At 36.9% G+C, this 19,804-nt stretch overlaps 2 protein-coding genes across 3 annotated transcripts; one reads left to right on the top strand and one right to left on the bottom strand.

Annotated features, from left to right (window-relative positions):
- Positions 1-325: 325 nt before the first annotated feature.
- Positions 326-4,119, bottom strand: LOC117624647 (protein DJ-1 homolog B-like). Its single transcript, XM_034356027.1, has 8 exons — positions 3,899-4,119; positions 3,582-3,782; positions 2,792-2,941; positions 2,484-2,666; positions 2,221-2,301; positions 1,584-1,784; positions 1,348-1,488; positions 326-708 (listed from the first exon to the last, which is right to left on the bottom strand). Exons 1-8 carry the CDS (start codon positions 4,061-4,063, stop codon positions 502-504), a joined length of 1,329 nt encoding a protein of 442 aa, XP_034211918.1. The 5' UTR covers positions 4,064-4,119; the 3' UTR covers positions 326-501.
- A 1,514-nt stretch (positions 4,120-5,633) lies between these two features.
- LOC117624188 (increased DNA methylation 1) lies at positions 5,634-19,121 on the top strand. Of its 2 annotated transcripts, XM_034355329.1 has the most exons (10): positions 5,634-6,011; positions 10,321-10,524; positions 10,633-13,575; positions 14,026-14,149; positions 14,865-14,944; positions 15,926-16,167; positions 16,596-16,682; positions 17,707-17,806; positions 17,930-18,131; positions 18,219-19,121. In XM_034355329.1, exons 3-10 carry the CDS (start codon positions 10,783-10,785, stop codon positions 19,067-19,069), a joined length of 4,479 nt encoding a protein of 1,492 aa, XP_034211220.1. In that variant the 5' UTR covers positions 5,634-6,011; positions 10,321-10,524; positions 10,633-10,782; the 3' UTR covers positions 19,070-19,121. The 2 variants fall into 2 exon arrangements, with proteins under 2 accessions (XP_034211220.1, XP_034211221.1); XM_034355330.1 differs by lacking the exon at positions 5,634-6,011 and adding an exon at positions 6,095-6,182 and having other exon boundaries at positions 10,321-13,575.
- The last annotated feature ends 683 nt before the right edge of the window (positions 19,122-19,804 follow it).

Genomic DNA, 19,804 nt, shown 5'->3' with positions numbered 1-19,804 from the left:
TTTAATTTGTATTTTTGAGGAGATTGGCACTTAGCAGACACTTTCTTAGTAATTCCAATGCCAATTAGTTCAAGTAAATACAAAAAATATAAGAAAAAAAATCCTACTGCCAAAGACTATACTGCCTAAGGCCCAAAAACACCATTAACGTCTGGGGTGTATGTTAAGAAGTGCTGTTTTAGCCGAATTGTAGTACTAAGAAGGGTTTCAAGTTCAACTCGAGAGAGAGGTTTAGGTATCAAACTTTGGCTAAGATTAGCTGTACTTTTTGTTTAAAAAGAAAAAATAATAATATGAGAAGTAAACTCTTTTATAGACAGCGAAATTAGAGATACTAACCATAGCTTTATCATAATTCAGTCGTTTACACATTTATTTATATACAAAATCTTGAACATAACCTCACAAAGGATTCATACTCAAATATGACTCCAGCTTTCTGCTTTTGCTAGTAGTGTCCCAAAAGTAAGGAGGTACACATTTAACGCTTACCAAAAACTCTTAAGGGTGAACGAAAAGCATTACCTTAGCAAGCTCTATTGCTTTCTTGCGCCCGAAAAACTTCTCAACAATTCCTAGAGCAAACTCCATGGAAGTTCCTGGTCCTCTGCTGGTGATGAGGTTGCCATCAACCACTACCCTGTTCTCGACTTCACTTTTATCTGACAGCTTGTCGCACATTGCAGGGAACGCAGTGGCCTTTTTGCCCTGAATCAAAGGAAAACAAAATTCACAACTGGATGCAGCAACAATTTACAATAACAAACACTAAAGGGGAAGAACATAAAAAGTAGTTATTTTAAAATGTTTCAAAATGCAGACACTGTCAATAACATGAATTTTTTTATTTTTTTTAAAACCAAGAACTCCACTTTGTCGACTTTGGTGACTCAGCTTCCAAACTGGGGCCCACCGCCGAACCCTACAATTTTTGGGAGAAGGAAACACTAGCAAATTGCTAGATAGGTACCTTGATGAGAGTCGAACCCCTGACCACATGCCAGGGCCCAACTAGAGTCCCAACCACTGGACTAACAACTCATTGGTCAATAACATGAAATTCAAATAGCATAGATAGAGAAATATAAGGTTTGGAAAGAAATAAGTTGTTGTGGGTTTATACAATACAAGAAGCAGAATGGTTCAGTGAATTGACTACAAAGTAGTTCCAGTTAGTACACTCCAGAATCCAATGAGCTGCAGTAAGAATTGGGCAGTGTTAATGGAGTTGCACAAAATTGTACATGCGATCGTCAGGGTTGTGCAACGTTAATGAAGGTATCAAAGTCAGCGGAGTGGTCCATTTAAGGTGAAAAGAAAGTTCTCAAAACATTTTATAGGGCATACCTTGAGTAAGCCATGGGGTTCCAAAACTAGAGCTGGGGAGGCACATATCGCTCCATAAGGTCTCTGTGACTCCCTCTGCTTTTTTAACAAATTCACGAGCTTTTCTGATTTTGCAAATGCTTGGGCACCACCAAGTCCACCCTGAGAGAGAAAAAAAACAAAGAATATGGTTTGGCTGATGAATTGGTAAATAGTAATGGCTAAACAGCAGCGAGCTAGATGGAAACCTGACTTACAGGCAAAACAATTAGGTCATATGAAAGTTTGGCAGCTTCGTCAAGAAGCACATCTGCCTCCAGTTTAACTTTGCGAGAAGCAACAATTTCTAGTTGATCCTCTACAGAGGCCACCACAACATTTGCTTTGGCTCGTCGTAAAACATCAATGATCATAGTAGCTTCCATTTCCTCTGTGCCATTTGCAATAGGTACGAGAATCTAAAAAAATAACAGACACGAAAGAGTTTATAAACTACATTATATAGCACCTTAAATCAAGTCAATAATTCTTACTGTCATGTCACAAATTATCGTTGCTCATTTGTGAAATTTTTACCACCACTCTTAATTCAAAGGTAACTTGTGGAAACCTGAAATAATCCTAGGCAAATTTGCATATGTAAATCACTAGTACCAAGTAGAGCACTCCAGTATAGCTACTTCTTTTTTCCCCTTTTTTGGGCTTCCCCCATCTGAATGCAACTTGCGCTAAAGCTACTTAAAGCCGCCTAACACAAGTAGACAAAGTAATCCACACACAATATTGTTTTCAAATATTGTCCTTCGCTCAAAAGTGAACCAACACAAGCCCAAAAATTAAAGTAACAGCAGGCAATGCCCCAGTCAGAAATATACAATAAAATCAAATGTTTACCTTTGGGGAATCATTGGGAGTCCACCCAACTGGGTTTAGCTCAGTTATGATATATTCATCACCATGGTTGGAACGCATGACCTGAGTACAAAAATGCAGTTACACGCGCATCACAAGCCTTGAATTAAAGCTAACAGGTGAAAGCCAGAAAATAGCAGATCATATTTATTTTCATTTTCCCAGACAATGAACAGCTTTGAAATCACTTGACAATAAAGCCACCAGTAGAATGACAACCAGCCATTATATTGAGAAGTATATACCAGTGGCCCAGATACTTCATCAGCTTTTTCTTTCCCATACAATAGTTCAACCAGCACAACAGCAAACTCCATGGTAGTACCAGGTCCACGACTAGTCACAGCTTTGCCATCCACCTGCACTCTTGATTCAACAGTAGTTGCGCTAGATGCTAACTGATCCATAAATGATGGATAGCAAGTTGCCTGTCAAAAACCAATACAGCCCACAAGTTCAGATTTAGTCATTTCAGGAACCATAAGAAACACTAATCATAATTTTAATATGCAAAACAAATAATGAAATATTGGCAGGTGCTTAGAGATCTTACTTTCAGTCCCTTCAACACACCCCATGACCCAAATGCCACTGCAGGTGAAGCACAGATCGCGGCATAGAGCTTCCCATCTGCAGCCTGCTTCTTCACCAGGCTTTCCAGAACCTCATTATTCTTAAGATTGGCAGCACCTAGCATGCCTCCCTGTAGCACCCAAAAAAAAAAAAAAAAACAGATCATTCAAATTCAATTGGAATTAAACTAAAAAGGAGTCCGCACATTGCAATAATAAAGCAATAAATCACAATCAAACAAGCTGAAGAGAGGGAATAATACAAGCAAACGAAGATAGAAAGAGTTCCTCCAACACTGATATGTTATGGATGACATCAAAGTTACATGAAAACATCCCTTTAAAAGGCAGTTGGGGGTGCATTGGGACATTGCTTGGAAATAAAATAGTGCCATTTGGTAATATATGTAATCTTATGCATATATCTATGGTCATTTGGGCATGAGCAACCAAAAAGCCTACACTCTAAAAACTAAATACAGCTGCTTTAGTTAAGCGTAACTCTCAGTCTCTCCAGGTCCATCACAAGGTAAACAGAAGCAAAGACTCACTCAAAAATCCAAGTTGTTTTCCAATATAGTTTTGTGGAGAAGTAATATTAGCACAAATTTTCCTTTTTCTTTATATTTTTGTCAGCAACAAAACAAGCTGCAAAATTTCGAAGTTCTAATACACAAACACTAACACATACATATATATGCAGAGACACAGAGAGAGAGAGAGAGAGAGAGAGAGAGAGAGAGAGAGAGAGAGATAGAAGAGAGTATGTACGGGTAGAGTGATGAGATCGAAGACGCTTTTGCTACAATCGGAAATCAAAACATCAGCGATGATCTTAACGCCATGGCAGGCTTCAACGCGAAGCTGCTTCTCCACAGAAGCCACAGTAACATCGGCTCCAGCTCGACGCAGAACGTCGATGGTGATCACCGCCTCCATCGGCTCCGTGCCATTCGCAATCGGAACCAAAACCTGCTTCCACTTTCACAGTCAATCTCACTCTTACAAACACAAACACACACACAAAAACAAACAAAAAATTGTCAAAATCAGAAAAAGAGCTGAAGTTCAGCTGTGGTGGTCGTTACCTTCTTAGCAGGAGAAGCAGAAGCCATTGCTGCTGAGATTGAGAAGGAGAAGAAGCGCTTTTTGAGAGAAGGGATAGTGGGTTTCAATTTGAGTTTGGATATATAATAAGAAGGAGACGAGCCCAAGAGAAATGAGCGTGGAGGGATCAAGTGACACAGTGCCATTTGGCCTCCGGAGGTTTTGCGGTGCTTCTAGAATGTCTCAATGGCTTCTGGGTTATGTGAAGCTATGGATATGGAGGATTTTCAATCTTTGCTTTGCTGTCTCATTTATGGGCCGACCCAGAAGCCCAATCTTTACTCTTATGATATAGACCAGTTTGTCTTCTAGGCCCAAAAAGCCCAATAAGAAGTACAAGAAATTTCCCTCCATTATTTATGTCATGATTATATTAAGTTATTACCTACGAGGATGAGAGTCGAACTCTTATTGTGAAGTGCGGTATAGAAGTCTAAAGCTGGAGCTTCATGAGTCTCGAGCTTCACGAATCTACGTCCCACACGCTCTCCTGGTCGAAGGCGTGCTTGAGATGTAGCTTGGCCATGCATGCAATGCCAATCATTGTATGAATTTTGCATTGAATACGACCAAACCCCTACTGGATGATACCCAAAATTACTAGATAGAATTCCAACTACTAGACCCAAATTTAGTAAAATAAGTACATGGATCTAAAGGCACAACATGTCTCGTTTATTTGAGAACGAGCATTCCTTGTACGTGCGTGTAGCAATTATGAGAGAACCAAATCAAGGGCTTTGCTTTTTTCTTGTTTTGAAGATTGCACACCATGTAAACTATATATAAATGCATTGACGTTATTGCCCACAAATCTACGAAGTCAAAGTTTCCATTCTTGTGTCTCTTCCACAGTTACACTATTGTTTCAATCCACCCATATATATCGATCTAATAATCTAATAACTAGTTCTTCAAAGTACACAAAAATCTTTGACACAAAGCACATAGGTAGGTGTGTGTGCAGTCTAATAATGACCCTAAGTTCAATTCAAATCAACGTTAAACCAACTGTAAAGAGAAAAAGTAATAAAAGAGTGAAAATGAGATGCGTTGTAAATTCGGAGTAGTGAAGTTTTATAGGGTCCTTCAATCCAAGTGAAGGTAGTCTGCATCTACACACATCTCTATCTCATCGAGTCTCCCTATGAGATAGTGCTATGAGATTATTACGTACTTCCTATATGTTAGAACTTATCTAACAAGGAATTTTGCTACCTTAAGACAGGTAATTACATTTGATGCCGGTTTCCTTGTCATCAGGTCACCAACTTTCTTGCTTTCTTAGTATTAGTTTCAGTTCCATACATGGTTTTACGACTTTGTATAGACGTGTGTTTTTAGTAAACAGTCACCCTATACTGGTCACATATGCAAAAACATTAATTGACCTAACATATGGGGTTTGCAAATGATTATATCTATCGAGAATTTAACAGTTTTTCTTGTTATTTGAGCAGCTGCAGCACATACAATCTCAAATGTCGACAACCATAACGGGGAGAAAAACTCTGTAAACCCACATGAGCAGATGCAGCACAAAGCAATCTTTAATGTCAACAACCATAACATGATAGTCTACAATACCGGCTACAAGAAAGTAAGAACCCCCTCTTTTAATCACCAAGAAGCATACCAAAATTGTAAAGCCAGATAAAGCAACTAAATCAATAACATATCTATAACCATTATGAGCGTGACAATATTATAAACCCCAATTTGGGGGGTTTATGCGAGGTTCAATAAACGGAAAGGGACAAAGCATAGTGGCTTTGGAGAGAGAGAGAGGGTGGAGGTTACAAACGAGATGACTTACATTCACATGGGAAATGGTATAGAGTAAGAGAGAGAAGAAAGTACTGCCATCTGTTGTACATGGGAGCACTTTCCGGGTTCTCAAAAGCCCTCATTCTGCTGGAGTTTTGGTTTAAGTGATGAGGCCCAAAGCAAATACCCTTTTATGCTCCACCTCTTTATCTTCCCAGAATCTCCACTCAGCCAAACCCATTAGCCTTTCCTCACCAATTTCAAAACCCTAATCCCAATTTTGTGCTCTGATCTTGTTTGCATGTTGATTAGAAACTGTATCGCAAGGTGAGTTTTTTTTCCTCTCCCAATTCGCCTGTTTTTCAGCTGATTTGTTTGTTTTATCATTAATTGCCAAAACCCTTTAAGTTTTTTCACCAATTTTTGAAACCCTATCACCAATTTGTGCTTCTATCTACTTTGCATGTTGATCAGAAAATGCATTGCATTGGTGAGGAGGTACCTTTCTGGGTTTTTGTTGATTTGTTTATTTATCTTTTTTACTCTTGTGGTGCGCATTTGCTGAATGGTGTATGGGAGGGACTGAAATGTGATTTCTTCAATCAGAAAATGTGAATTTTATCAGGATTTATTTGATGGGTTTTGATCTGCATAATGGTGGGATTTTTTAGGATGTTTTGCTTTTGATGTTTCATTCAGTTCTCATAACGGGTTTAAATTGTGGTTAAATGTTGATGATTTTTCGTTTTCTTTGGTGTTAATGAGGTTTCTTGCCCCTAGGATTGAATGCATGGGTGGTATATCCTATGGTTGCCTAGGAAAGCTCTCATACCCTCTCTCTATTTCTTAGTGCAGTTGTGTGTATGATTGGGGATTTGTATACTGGTAACGGCTTTGTCATCGGTCTTATTTTGATTAATATCTATTTACTGTTTTTTCTAGATTTAGGAATTTGCATATAAATCTTAACATTATTTTGTATTCTACTTTGGGGTCACAATGGAGAGTTCTTAGGTGATTTGAGGGATAAATTTAGGCTTTTTGGGGAAAACATTTAGCAGAGTCTTACTGAACTAAAAAGAAAAAAAAAGCATTTACAAGAGCTGTAGACTTCATGCAAGCCTAGGAGGTGCCATTTTTTGCCGGCTTGTTTTTTTTACATTGCACTTATTTCGTGATGGATTTTCTTTTGAGGGGCCTTTTTTAATTTTTAAATTCATGAAAGCTAAGCTAAATTACAACATGTGAAAGTAAAAAAGAGGTTGCACTATGGGTGGGGGAATTGAACCATCTGCGTGTCTTCTTTCCTGAAGTTTCTTATCCTTTTTTCTTATGAGGCTTCACTCCTTTATAGAGCCATTGGACTGTTTTTTGTTGCAGTGTGTGTTTATTTCCTGACTAGGTTGATATTTGACAATGACCGCCTTGTGATGAACAAGATGGTTTAGAACAATAATTTTTCTTTATTTATTTTCCTCGAAATTTAGTTTGGTGTGAAATGCATGGCAGAAGCAAGTTAGTAACTGATAATTTTTTTATATTTATTTATAAGAAACATAACATTCATTGTATTTATATCTTGTTTTGGAATGTAAGATTAGTGAAAGCAACATAGAACATAAGATTAATAGACAATAATGTTGTTTTGGATTGTGAGATTAGTCATTGTATTTATGGTCTCAACTGGGTCCTCTTCACCATGCAATTAAAACCGGACGATTACTTAAGACCATAAATATGACTGATCCTATGTTCCAAAACAATATCATTAGAATTAAGATTTCGGTCACTTTGGTTTTTATTAGTTGCTGTTTCCAATTGCATTTTACAACAGATGAAGAGGAACCAGTGGAAATCGTAGATGCAATGACTGATCTTACATTCCAAATTAATTTCTTTCAAGTCAAAGCTTTGGGTGTCATTTTGGCTGTTGCCATGCACTTACGCTAAATGATAGCCAAGTGCCATTCTTGTGACTATTACTCATTTTCTGTCACGTTCTCTCTCTCTCTCTCTCTCTCTCTCTCTCAAGATGTATAAGTGTGTGTATATCATATGTCTTCCTCCTACCGTTGCCCTAAAAAGGAAAGCCATACTGTACACGAAATACCGCAGATCTTAAGAAGTCAACAATATGCAAAAACATCTATTGTAACTACCAAATCTTATCACCCTGAGATGTATGCCATTCTCTAAGACATATAGTGAATTGAGTTATGAGTTTTGCATTTTTGTGGGGCTTCTGCTCAGTTAACTAAGGGGGTGCAAACCATCTTTCCTGATTGGATCTAATCCACTTCATGGTACTGAAGGCTTGAAGCTGAAGTTAAATCCCTTTTTATTTATGCTCCCTCTCTCCCTCACTCTCTCTCTATCACTCTCTCCTTCTCCTGCTCTCTGTGTGCATGTGTGTGCCCCTTGTATTTGTATGAAATGAATGCATATATGTAAACAGACGTATATATGGCTCTTTTTTTAACATTTCTTTTTGTGTCATTCTGCATCACTTAGTGGTATCTCTCTCTCTCTCTCTCTCTCTCTCTCTCTCTCTCGGTCTTTCTGTCTCTTCCTCTCAGTCTTTCTCTCTTCGCCTTGGTCTCTCTATCTCTTCCCCTCAGTCTCTCTTTCTATCTCCCCCTCAGTGTCTCTTTCTCTCTTTAACATCTTATCTTACAAACTTTGAAGTTTTTGCAAAGCATTTTGTTTCCTTTACTGTATCATGTATATACTGGCAGAGTTGTTGCAGGAAAGCAGTGTAGACATTTTTACACTTCAGACAAGCCCAGTGATTGCCTTGTTTGTTGTCAAATTCAATTTCTGCATTCTTTTCTCCATTTGTTTATGTTTATTTAAATATTGAATGTGCCATTGTAGAATGGTTCTAATATCTCCTCTTCCCACTTTTCAAGACTGCAGATATTTATTTGTGCAGTCATCGATGCATGAAGGGTACTTCTAATATAAATTGTGGTGTACTGTGAATGAAAACCTGTGTCATTAATAATATTGTTGAAGATTCATTCTCCCTAAGCAGAGGCAAAACTAGAATTTTTATGTTAGGGGGACCATATATAGATTTAACTAAATTTTTTGTTTCTTTAAGGAGATATCTATATTTTTGAAATCCATCAAATATATGTTATAGTATATATTCTTCTTCTATGTAAGATCATGACAGGACCGTAGTCATACTGATTTCCTATATCTGCCCATAATTGGCAGCTCTTGACTTGATCTTCAGATAAGTCCAAGTAAGGATGTCTGAACAGGAGTTAATTTATAAAGCAGAATACAAGAATAAAGATTTCCAGCTACTGGTTGTCTTTTGTTTGTTATTAGATATTAATTCAGTGATGGGAGTGCAAAGGTTATTCATGGTACCATGATGTTGGAATTACAAGAACGTAGTTAACAAATGCCTATAAGTTTCACTCATAACGGAAGCTGTTCTTTTCACTTGAACAAGTTTTAGTAAACATGTCTGAACGTGTAAATGTACGATTCTTATAGTTTATGTTCTAGGAGTCCCTCTTATTTATTATTATAGTTGTTCATTTATTGATGTGATTGCAATTGTTATTGATGCGAAGTTAGAATAATAAAACACAGTGAGTGCAAATCTTGTTTGCTTGTAATTTTCTTTTATTTAGTAACAATATAGTAATTAAATGCATTTTGCAATTTCGTCTAGGCAATTACTCTGATTAGAAGAAAAGACAGTGAAGTTAAACTATGTGAGCACTTTTTTGGTAAAATGTTATTTAGGTTACGTAACTTATTTGGAGTAGTGTACACACCTACACAAAACTTGTCTCATATGGGCCTTAAATAAGGTTCTTAGATGAGATCATATATGGATGGTTGAGATGCATCTCACCTACCGTACATCTCAACCATCCATATCGAGTCCAACATATGACAAACAAGACTTTATATAGAAACCTTATGTGTGTGCCTATGTGAGAGAGAGAATATGGAATTTGGAATCTGAAAACAAAACGTCCACATACTGAAATTCCATTAAAACTTGAATATCTGTAGTATATGTACACTCTTTTTAAGAAATTATCTATATAAGCTATCAGTGAATATATAATAATCGTTATTACCAAAACATTTAAATGGATTTCAAAACTATAGTTGGGTCGACTATACTGGCTTCCAGCTTTGATCTGATTATGGCCAGCTGCTAAGAGTTAAATTTGAATTAACTGCTGGATCTATTTCTTTGTTATGGTATTGAATCTTAGTGGGATGGATTTGGATTGGATTTGAATTTTAACAGAACATTGTTGGCTGCTGCAATGCATAGAGTTAATTGTGTGATTGTCCTAACTGGGGGAAGGGGAGTTTGACTGTTTTGTCTATTAGAAGCTATTGAGATAATGCCAGAGTTGAAGTTTATAGTTCAGTTCTGCCATACCTGTTTAATGCTAGTAGTTATTTTTTGCAGTATTGTTGCAGCATTTATAGTGATGTTTGGTTGTTGTTAATCTGCTATGCAGTTGATGAAAGACGTTAAGTTTTTGTTAATCTTAGTTGGGTTGATTATACTGGCTTCCAATAACACGTAATTAATATAATTATATGATCTGCATCCTCTAAGTTTAATATGCTTTTTTCCTTGTTATTGCAGATTTTGTAGCAATATTTGGATGGTTTTATGCTAAAACATCAGCTATGATGAGGAACACTATTCTTTTATATGCAGTGATTTGTGAATGAAGCAATGTAGTAGCGCTTACCTTTTCTGATGCTGGATATACATATTCAGCAAAGAAAGGAAGAGACTGAACAAATTGGAATTGCCGCCAATTGTTGGAGATGTTAATCAATGAAAGTATGCAGCATTTCCATGTTGGCTTTGAGTGTTTTATGGTAATTATTAAATAATTATACCTCTACTTCAGCAATGATGAGGTTCGCCTTTTTCTTTCCTATGCATTAGTTTGTCAAGAGAAGATTCCATATTTCAACAGAATAATTTACAGCATGGTAGATCAGTTGGTCACATTTTGTGCTGGTGGTTATATGTAGAGCAAATAAGGAAACATAAGGAAGACTGTGGGTAAAGTGGAACAGCAGTCAGTTGTTAGAGATGTTTCTCAGCAAAGAAATTGAGGATTTGCATGATGATGGGGTTGAAGGATCCAAAACTGAGCGTTGTATATTCACAGAGGTTTTCTTTGGTCAAGACATTGTTGGCGCTAGTAAGAGATGTCTTGTTACTGGAGTGATTAACTTTGAATGTGATAATTCAAGTAAGAACACAGACGGAGCACTGTCATCCAACAGTGAAAACTCAGTTGTGACGAGTCACTCATCCTCTAAAAATACTTGTTTGGAGGAGTTTTATAATGCAACCGAAGAATTTAGAGAAACCTCTGCACCGGCATTTTGCTTGGACAGATCTGCTTTGTTAGATAGGAATGAAGACGATGTGACTGTTAAGAGAATGAAGTTTTCAGTTGATGAGCTTTCTAATACCAAACCTCTTTTAGGAAAGGTCATTTCATCAGTAGTTCCAAAAGAAATGGTTTCTGGCACGTCTGACCCAGCTACAAACTCTGTCTCTGATACGGTTACATTTCGTTTGGTCGAATCTTCTAGTCAGGGAGTCACAACTAGTTGCTATTTGTTAAAGAAACATGCAGAACTTGACAAAGCGGGCATAGTAGGTGACCCAGATGTTCCAACGTGCAGATTGCCAACCTCAGATGGGGATGATAGAAAGGAAGTATGTGTAAGTAAAGCTATTGCTTCACCTGTTTTGCATGAGAGCTTCTCAGCCAGGCTTCTGGTTGCAAGTCCAGTAGTCACTGTTCTGGATAAATTGGAAACTCCTCTACATGCTGAGGGAAAACCCAAGGGATTCGAAGCTCCTGATTTGGATGTATCCGATGTTGCCTTGAAGATAGACGCTAGTAAGGACCCTCGTCCAGTTCTCCAATGTCATGTTGCTCGCTTACTTGAAGCTGCAGGATGGTATATTGAGAGGCGAAAAAGACCTAGTAGAAGTTATATGGAGTCTGTTTATAAAACACCTAAGGGAAAATATATTCGTGAGTTCCCCAAAGCTTGGCGGTTATGTGGAGAACTTTTGTTTGCGGATAGTTACAGTTTGCTGCAGGAAGATGATCCAAAGGAGTGGGCCGATATCAGTCAGTTCTGGTCAGATCTATCTGGTGCTTTAGCAAATATTGAGAAAGAGATGAATCATCCAGAACCTGATACTGCATTGGCTTATTGGTGGAGGCTTTTAGATCCTTTTGTGAGTGTCGTGTTCATTGAGAGAAAGATTGGTAGTCTGAGAAAGGGAGAGATTGTTAAAGCAAGTCAGAGTTTAGTTATTGATCCGAACCATGAGACTGATTCTTCTTTGGCCTTGACTAGTGGCAATAATATAAAAAATCGCTGTGCTCAGGAAGATGTGTCAGCTCCCCTCTGTGATTCAACTCTGGTCAGCAGGGCTGGATTGGCAGTTCCTGAGGGATTTTATGGACAGACAAGTCGCAAGGAAGTGAAATTGCTTACGGGCCAATCTAATGATTCAGCTAATGTAGAATGTCAGTGCTTGGTGAATGCTGGGAATAGAATTGAAAATAGAACAAGTAGTCTGGATTTCATTTCCTTACCAGTTTGTGGGTCTGGTGGCACTTGCATCCAGTCAGCTACTCATCGTGATGAACCTATTACTTCCAGAAAATGTAACAATGTGCATGGAGGTTCTGAAGCTGTATCTCCTCACCAAAATAGCAATGCAAATTCCCTAAGCTTTAATAAACAGAGTTCTGGACTTGATGTAGAAACAACTAAGGAAGTTATGGAAGATGTATCAGTGGATTATTCTGAGGAAAAAGATGAATTGCAGGGAGACAAGGTTGATGATAAGCTGGAAAGTGCTCTGCAGGGATCATTAGATTACCAACGAAACTGCACAAGTGATCTTTTGAAAAGAAAAATACGTAGGAAGTCTAAAAAGATATCCGAAATTGAACCAAGCTCGATATACCAAAGTGGCCTTTTTGGTTTTACTTCTACTGAGAATGCTGATTCACAGTGTGTTGATGCTAATGGTACCCAGTCAAAGTTGAAAGAGGTCCAGGATGAATTTGCAGGTAATAAAATATGTAAAGGAAGTCGCAGGACGTCCTTACCTCTCGACTCCTACCAGCAACAGATTGGGAGAAAATGCTCAAAGTTGATGAGGATTAATCGTGAATGTGATGATTTTAAAACTGGAAAAAGGAAATCGTCTCGATGCCAAATTGAAGATGATGACTTGTTGGTTTCAGCTATTATTAAAAACAAAGATTTTAGCCCTAGTCCTGCTCGATATTTTTCTAGAAAGAAAGCCAGCAAATCAAGAGCACATAGGAAGGGTAAAAGCCAAAAGAGCCGTTGCAAGTTGCTTCCAAGAAGCCTGGGTAGTGGGGGAAAGCACTTTAAGGATGGAAAGTGGTATTCTGCAGGAGTGCGAACAGTTTTGTCTTGGTTAATTGATGCTGGTGTCATATCTTTGGATGATGTCATTCAGTATCGGAACCCCAAGGATGGTGCTGTCCTTAAAGATGGTCTGGTTACCAGGGATGGCATTTTTTGTAAGTGTTGCAGTAAAGTAATTACAGTTTCTGAGTTCAAGACTCATAGTGGGTTCAAACAGAATCGTCCATGTTTGAATCTTTTTATGGAATCTGGTCAGCCCTTCACCTTATGCCAGCTTCAAGCCTGGTCAGCTGAATACAAAAGCAGGAAAAGGGGAACCCAAGTTGTGCGAGCTGATGAAAATGATCAAAATGATGATTCATGTGGACTTTGTGGTGATGGTGGCGAGTTGATATGCTGTGATAACTGCCCCTCTACTTTTCATCAGGCTTGTTTGTCTCTGCAGGTTTGCTTTCGCTAGTGTTGTATATTTATGCTGGTTCTCTTTCCTGAATTCTTCTCCTTATTTTATATATCCATACTCATCAATGCTATGCTGGCATAACTTTTGCATCATGTACGTCTGGGAGGAGAAGTTGTTCTTAATTGATTTGAATACAAGCTTCTGTTTGTGTTGCTCCAGAACGCATGCTAGCTTTGTATTTTAAGTCTTGATGCCGTTGGAGGAATAGTTGTCATATTAATCAGTTATTGTTTGAATGTCTTCTTTTTATTTTATTTTGTTTCTAGAACAATAATATTTGTTTCCATAATTTCAGGCTATAGATTATCAATTTAATAACCTTTGGGTTTTCATTCTTATCAGGATTTTGTGTTGAGTTGTGACTATTTTGGAGTTTTTGCTTGTTTTCCTCTTACTGTAAACTAATTATCTGTTTTTATATTTGAACTTCAGGAGCTTCCTGAAGGCAGCTGGTACTGCCCAAACTGCACCTGTTGGATATGTGGTGATTTCGTCAATGATAAAGAGGCTTCAAGTACTTCTGATGGATTTAAATGTTCACAGTGTGAACATAAATGTAATATTCTCGTTTCTAGATTATCTTTCTTGTACCTAAACTGCTTTCAGTACATGTAGATAACTTTGGAATAGTTTGATGTGGCATGTACATGTTAAAATTTAATATGGTACCTAATTTAATGTGGTAATTACCCTTCTTAGAAGTATATAAGTAATATTTTCACTGTTTCCTTTGATGGATATGTCAATGCGAAAAAGTATTTATTAAGGAATTGGATGATTTCATCATAATGTGACCTAGATTTTAATCAATGTTTTTCCATTAGTAGATTTTAGTTTTTATTGTAAATATTCAATTGGCATACTGTTTAACTATTTCCAGACAACGTGTTGCTTTTGAAGCATGTTGGAGTTGATTAGAAACAGAAGTATTATATATCAAAATGGGAAATTAATTGCCATAATTTATCCACTCATACTGTATCTCCTTTGTGTAATGAAGTTCAATCCAATTCTTTGAAGTAAGGACGTATTTATTATTTTCTTCTCTTGTCCCTTTTTTGCCTTTTAGACCTCTAGGAACTGTTTTTCTAATATTTTTAGTAATGTTTTTCTAATATTTTTTAGTATTATTTATTATTATTCTGGTTCTAATTAATTTCCTGTCTGTTATTAGTGACCATCTTGTGGTTAAGTTGGACTCTACCTTTTAGTTATGTTATTTTTTCTTTAAATTATCTAGTTTACCAAATAATTTTAACTTTTATGAACAGATCATGAGGCATGCATGAAAGAAAAATATGCATATGGAGCCATACTGGATTCTTGGTTCTGTGATAGAAGCTGTCAGGAGGTAATTTTGTATTATCTTACAAATCTTCTAACATAGAAGATCTGTCATGTTTAACCCATAAATAAATTATTGATTTTTCATGGCACTGTTTTATTGGTAAAGTAAGGACTTGCAATGTTATTACAAACACTTTTTTCTATAAATGAAATATGGTGGTTTTGCTTTCCCGAAGCATCATCCTAATATTCAGTCCAACACTTGCAAAATGTTGATTGTCTTGTAAATTATATTGAGAACTACATTCTTTTTAATTAGGGCAGCAATCTTACTTGCTGCCTTCCTTTAAGTGGTGTTTTCACTATCAAGGGAGGTGATTATAATTGCAAAAACAAATCTGTTTTATTTATTTATTATATAACTTGTATGTGATGGTATTTTGCAGCTAAGAATTTTATCCGAAATAACTATGCCAACATTTTTTATTTTCATTTGGTTCCCTGTCAATTGCTTTCTAGTTCTTTTATGGTTTCAAATGATCATGTTAGGCCCTGCCTTATAGTTTCTTCCTTCAATTTCATTAGTTTTACTTATGATAAATTTGAATTCTCTTATTCCATGCAAAGCACAAAGTTGAAGATAAGCAATTTTTTCTTCTTCTCAATTTACTTGAATTTTCTCTTTCATTATTCTATCATTGTCATCATCTATTTTATTTTATTTTATTTTTACTTTTGCTATTTCAGTTGTCATCGATGTAATTCATTTTACGTTTCAAGATAAGAGCCTGCCGTCGTAAAGCCTAAAAGAGGCATAACTAGCCTTCATAACTAAAAGAGGAATTAGTGATGATCTTTACTTGGTTATAGTGATGACCCTAGTAGTTGTTTCTTTGTTCCTTGTGATTTTCTTCTTCCAAGTTGTCATAAGTTCTATGAAAGAGCAATGTAAAATTTTTAGAGAGCAACATGAATTTATCAGTCTTCATTTACTACTCTTTCTGGTTTTGATTAATTTGATTACTTTTTTAACGTCCGTGTGTAGGTTTATTCAGGTCTTCAATCTCGCGTTGGCTACATTAATCATGTTGCTGATGGATTTTCGTGGACGCTTCTTAGATGCATTCATGATGACCAAAAGGTTCATTCTGCTCAACGGTTTGCGCTGAAGGCAGAATGCAATACAAGATTAGCTGTTGCTCTTACAATCATGGAGGAATGCTTTTTGTCTATGGTCGATCCTAGAACTGGCATAGACATGATACCCCATGTTTTATACAATTGGGGGTGAGATCATCTCTGTGGTGAACAGCCCTGATAATCTTCTGACTTCTGTTTTTCTCTCTCTTTGTGAAGCTTGTGAAATTTGTTATTTTAAGAAATATTGAACTGATATGGGTGCACATTTAACTACTGATGTTACTTTTATATAATTTTTTATTTCTACAGAATTTCAGTCTTGTTTATGGTTGGTGTTTTCTATCCCTTCCGCATGTTCACCTCACACCTTTTTATGAGATTATCCTTTTCTTTGGCCAGTAATGGCTATTCATTGCTCTGATAAGTAGGGCTCTTAAAGTGTATCTTTGGGTACAGTTATATATGAAGCATCACTTCCTCTTCAAATTTGCTGTCATTTCTTTTAAGTGAAAGTGGCTTCTCAATTGGTCATTTGTTTCTATGAATTGCTTATTAATTTTGTATGTAACCTTCAGGTCAGATTTTGCACGTTTGAATTTTCAAGGCTTTTATGCTGCAGTTTTGGAGAAAGATGATGTGTTGATATCTGTAGCATCAATCAGGTAGTACTGAAATGAAGCTGTTTGTAGGGAGTCGATTTTCCAGTTTTCGTGTATTTTTTTTTTTTTTTTTGTTTGTTGCTCAGTTCTTGTGGTATTAATTTCATATCAGACTTCACATCAATATTTTGATCTATTGTTTAAATCTCCAGCTTGCATCCTCATTATTTTAGTCGTTGATATCTGTTGTCATGTTTTTTTTTTTTCCCTATAAAAAACGAACGTCCAAATTGTAAGATAATTTTCCTTTTCTATACACTTCACCCGAACCTCGGTGGTTCATGGACATTATCTTCTTGACTTCAATAATAAATGAGAAGAAATGACTAATGCTCCCTTAGAGAACTCTTTTACTCAATGATGGGGCGCACCATGTGGCTTGTCATATGGCTGCAATATATTCATTGAGGGGTATGAGTTTTTATGTATGGAATGCAACGGAAGTTGGTACAACCATTAAGTAAAAAATTACCCTTCCCAGCCGCTCGGACCCAACGGAGAAAAAAAATAAAAAAATAAAAAAATTGTTCTATTGCAAAAGTTTAATTCTTTGGATTCTTTTAGCATTCAAGAGTACTGTTCGAATATAAAATAATTGGTCGCTCACATCGTAGGATTACCTGCTCTAGCGAATGGTTTCTCAAATCTTTTCTTTCTTCTGTGTGGAGAGCATTAATTAGGTTGCATTGCCAAGACCTGATGGTTTGGAGGTTTTCAATACTTGGCACTGACATCTTTGTGTATGCATCACTATCATTTTGGTACATGCATGTGGTTCTGTACACCGACACTGTCTGAACATTTCTTCTGTTCTTCTTAGCTCTCCTGTCTTTAACTAGGCATAACCAATTTCAATGTGGATTCTCAATTCTTTACAAATCTAAGTTTTCAGAGTTTCTTACTGCTTCCTGGTTGTGAGTTTTGAACTTATGAGTATGACTGGGTTGTTGCCTCTGTAACTGTTTTTTTTTTTTTTTTTTTTTTTTTTTGGGTATAGGTATATTTTGCTTACCTTTGTTTTTGGCAGGGTGCATGGAACAGCAGTTGCAGAGATGCCGCTTATTGCAACTTGCAGTCGATACCGTCGCCAGGGAATGTGCCGACGCCTTGTCACTGCTATTGAAGAGGTGTAGATGTAAAATATATATCTTACAAGTTTGAGCTCCAATTTTGGAATTCACTGGTCCAGCAGATTTTTATCATTTAAGTCTTTCTAATTGATTCATGTTAACATGTCTCTTTCTTTGTAGATGCTATTATCTTTTAAGGTGGAAAAGCTTGTCGTAGCTGCCATTCCAGATTTGGTGGCGACATGGACAGAGGGTTTTGGCTTTGTACCTGTAGAAGACAGTGAAAAGCGTAGTTTGAACAAGATCAACTTGATGGTTTTTCCTGGAACAATTTTGCTCAAAAAACCCTTGTATGGAAATCAGATAGCACATAGGCATTCTGGTAAGTTATTTTTTTCATCTCTTCTCTATCTACTGACCTTTCTTCTTTTCTCTGAGAAAGTTATATTCTTGGGTGATACTGGACCAGGTGATACATTACCCTTACGAGCGGGAGAAATGAGAAAAGAAGGTTTTTGTTCTCAAGAAGATCCCAAGGACAAGTTTGGACAGCATTTGGATGATATTTCTTGCAGAAACAAAACTGGTGTTGAAGCAGAAAATGAATTTGTAGAAGGTGTTAAGTTACAAGAAGTGGAAGGTAGCAAATTATTCATTGGTGGTGATAACAAAGCTGGTGCATCAACACTAGAAACAGGCGGATCAACTGATGTAGGTATTCAATCCAGAGAAACCATTATCGGGTTTGTCCAGCAACCTGATGAAAAATGTTCTGGTAACAACACTGGTGCTGAAACGGAAACACAAACGGAATCTGCATTGGGTGCTAAAACTGATGTTGAGTCCGTAAAGCAATCGGATGGAAAATGTCATGCTGACAGAATGGTCGTTGATGCAGAGATTGGACTTGAAGGCAAGAATTTGCTGGAATTACAAGCTGAAGTTGAACTCACTGTCCAGCCATCAGAGGGAATTGGTTGCCAGATCGAAGTAGGCGTCGCAGAATCAGATATCAGCCAAATGAATCCCAAGGATCTGCTGCAATCAGAAGTTGACACCAAAATGGAAATTGCTGAATGTGTGGAGCAATGCAAGGAAAATTATTGTATTAAGGAACCAGAAGTCAGAGTTATGGAAAGCAAGAATGTGCAAGTAGGTGAAGCCAAAGGAAGCACTTTGCAGGGCCAATTTTCAAAGCTGTCTTGTGAAGAACCAGCACCAACATTAGGAAATAGGCAGCCGGAAACGGTGGCTAATGTTAAATCATTGAACATGTATGATGAAATACAGCTTTCTGTGGACGAACAGTCGCAGAAATAGAGCCATGTCGAAATAAAATTAAGCTTATTTGAAGTGTCGTCTTCTCAAATCAGTGTGGGGGTAATTATTTAAGTTTAGAATTGTATATGTTATATACACGCGCCCGCATGTATAGTTGAATCTGGGCTCTATAAAAGAAGGATCGGGTCCTCTCTGCCATGAATGGGAGTAAATGTCAAAGAAATCAAATGAAAGCCGAATGAATAGTTTTGCCCTAAAGGTCCTGTATGCATGTGTATTTTGTCGGATCCCGAACTTTTACATTTAGGGACGGTGTATTTATCTGCATTTTGTTAAATTTAGGCCATTACAATAATCTAACAACTTAAAATATTACACATCATCAAGTTTTTGTTGTTGTTAACAGTTGCTATTATGTAGGAGTTCTTTTTATTTCTTCGCTTTTCATGTCTCCTCAGTTTACAACAAGTTTCTTTTTCTTTTTTGCATTTTGGTCATCTCCTTTTTCAGTATTTCATGCGTTTTCTGGCTTCACAAGAGGGCTTTTTTGTCATCATCTCCTTCCCCTCATAATTTTTTTTTTCTTTTGATTGGGAAAGTAATTTTCCTTCCACTCATAATCAGATTGCAATCAATATGTCTTTATTCTTACTTCAAAGAAATTACCTATTTAAGAATTTTGGAGTTTTTCCGTTTCATTTGAATTTGAATATTCATTCAACCTTGGGCAATTTTTCATTGAACCTCAAAGAAAAGAAGATTACGCGGAAGAAG

This window comes from Prunus dulcis, chromosome 4 (genome assembly GCF_902201215.1).
Source record: "Prunus dulcis chromosome 4, ALMONDv2, whole genome shotgun sequence".
In the NCBI taxonomy this organism is placed as follows: domain Eukaryota; kingdom Viridiplantae; phylum Streptophyta; class Magnoliopsida; order Rosales; family Rosaceae; genus Prunus; species Prunus dulcis.
This window is presented reverse-complemented; position numbering and strand designations above follow the sequence as displayed.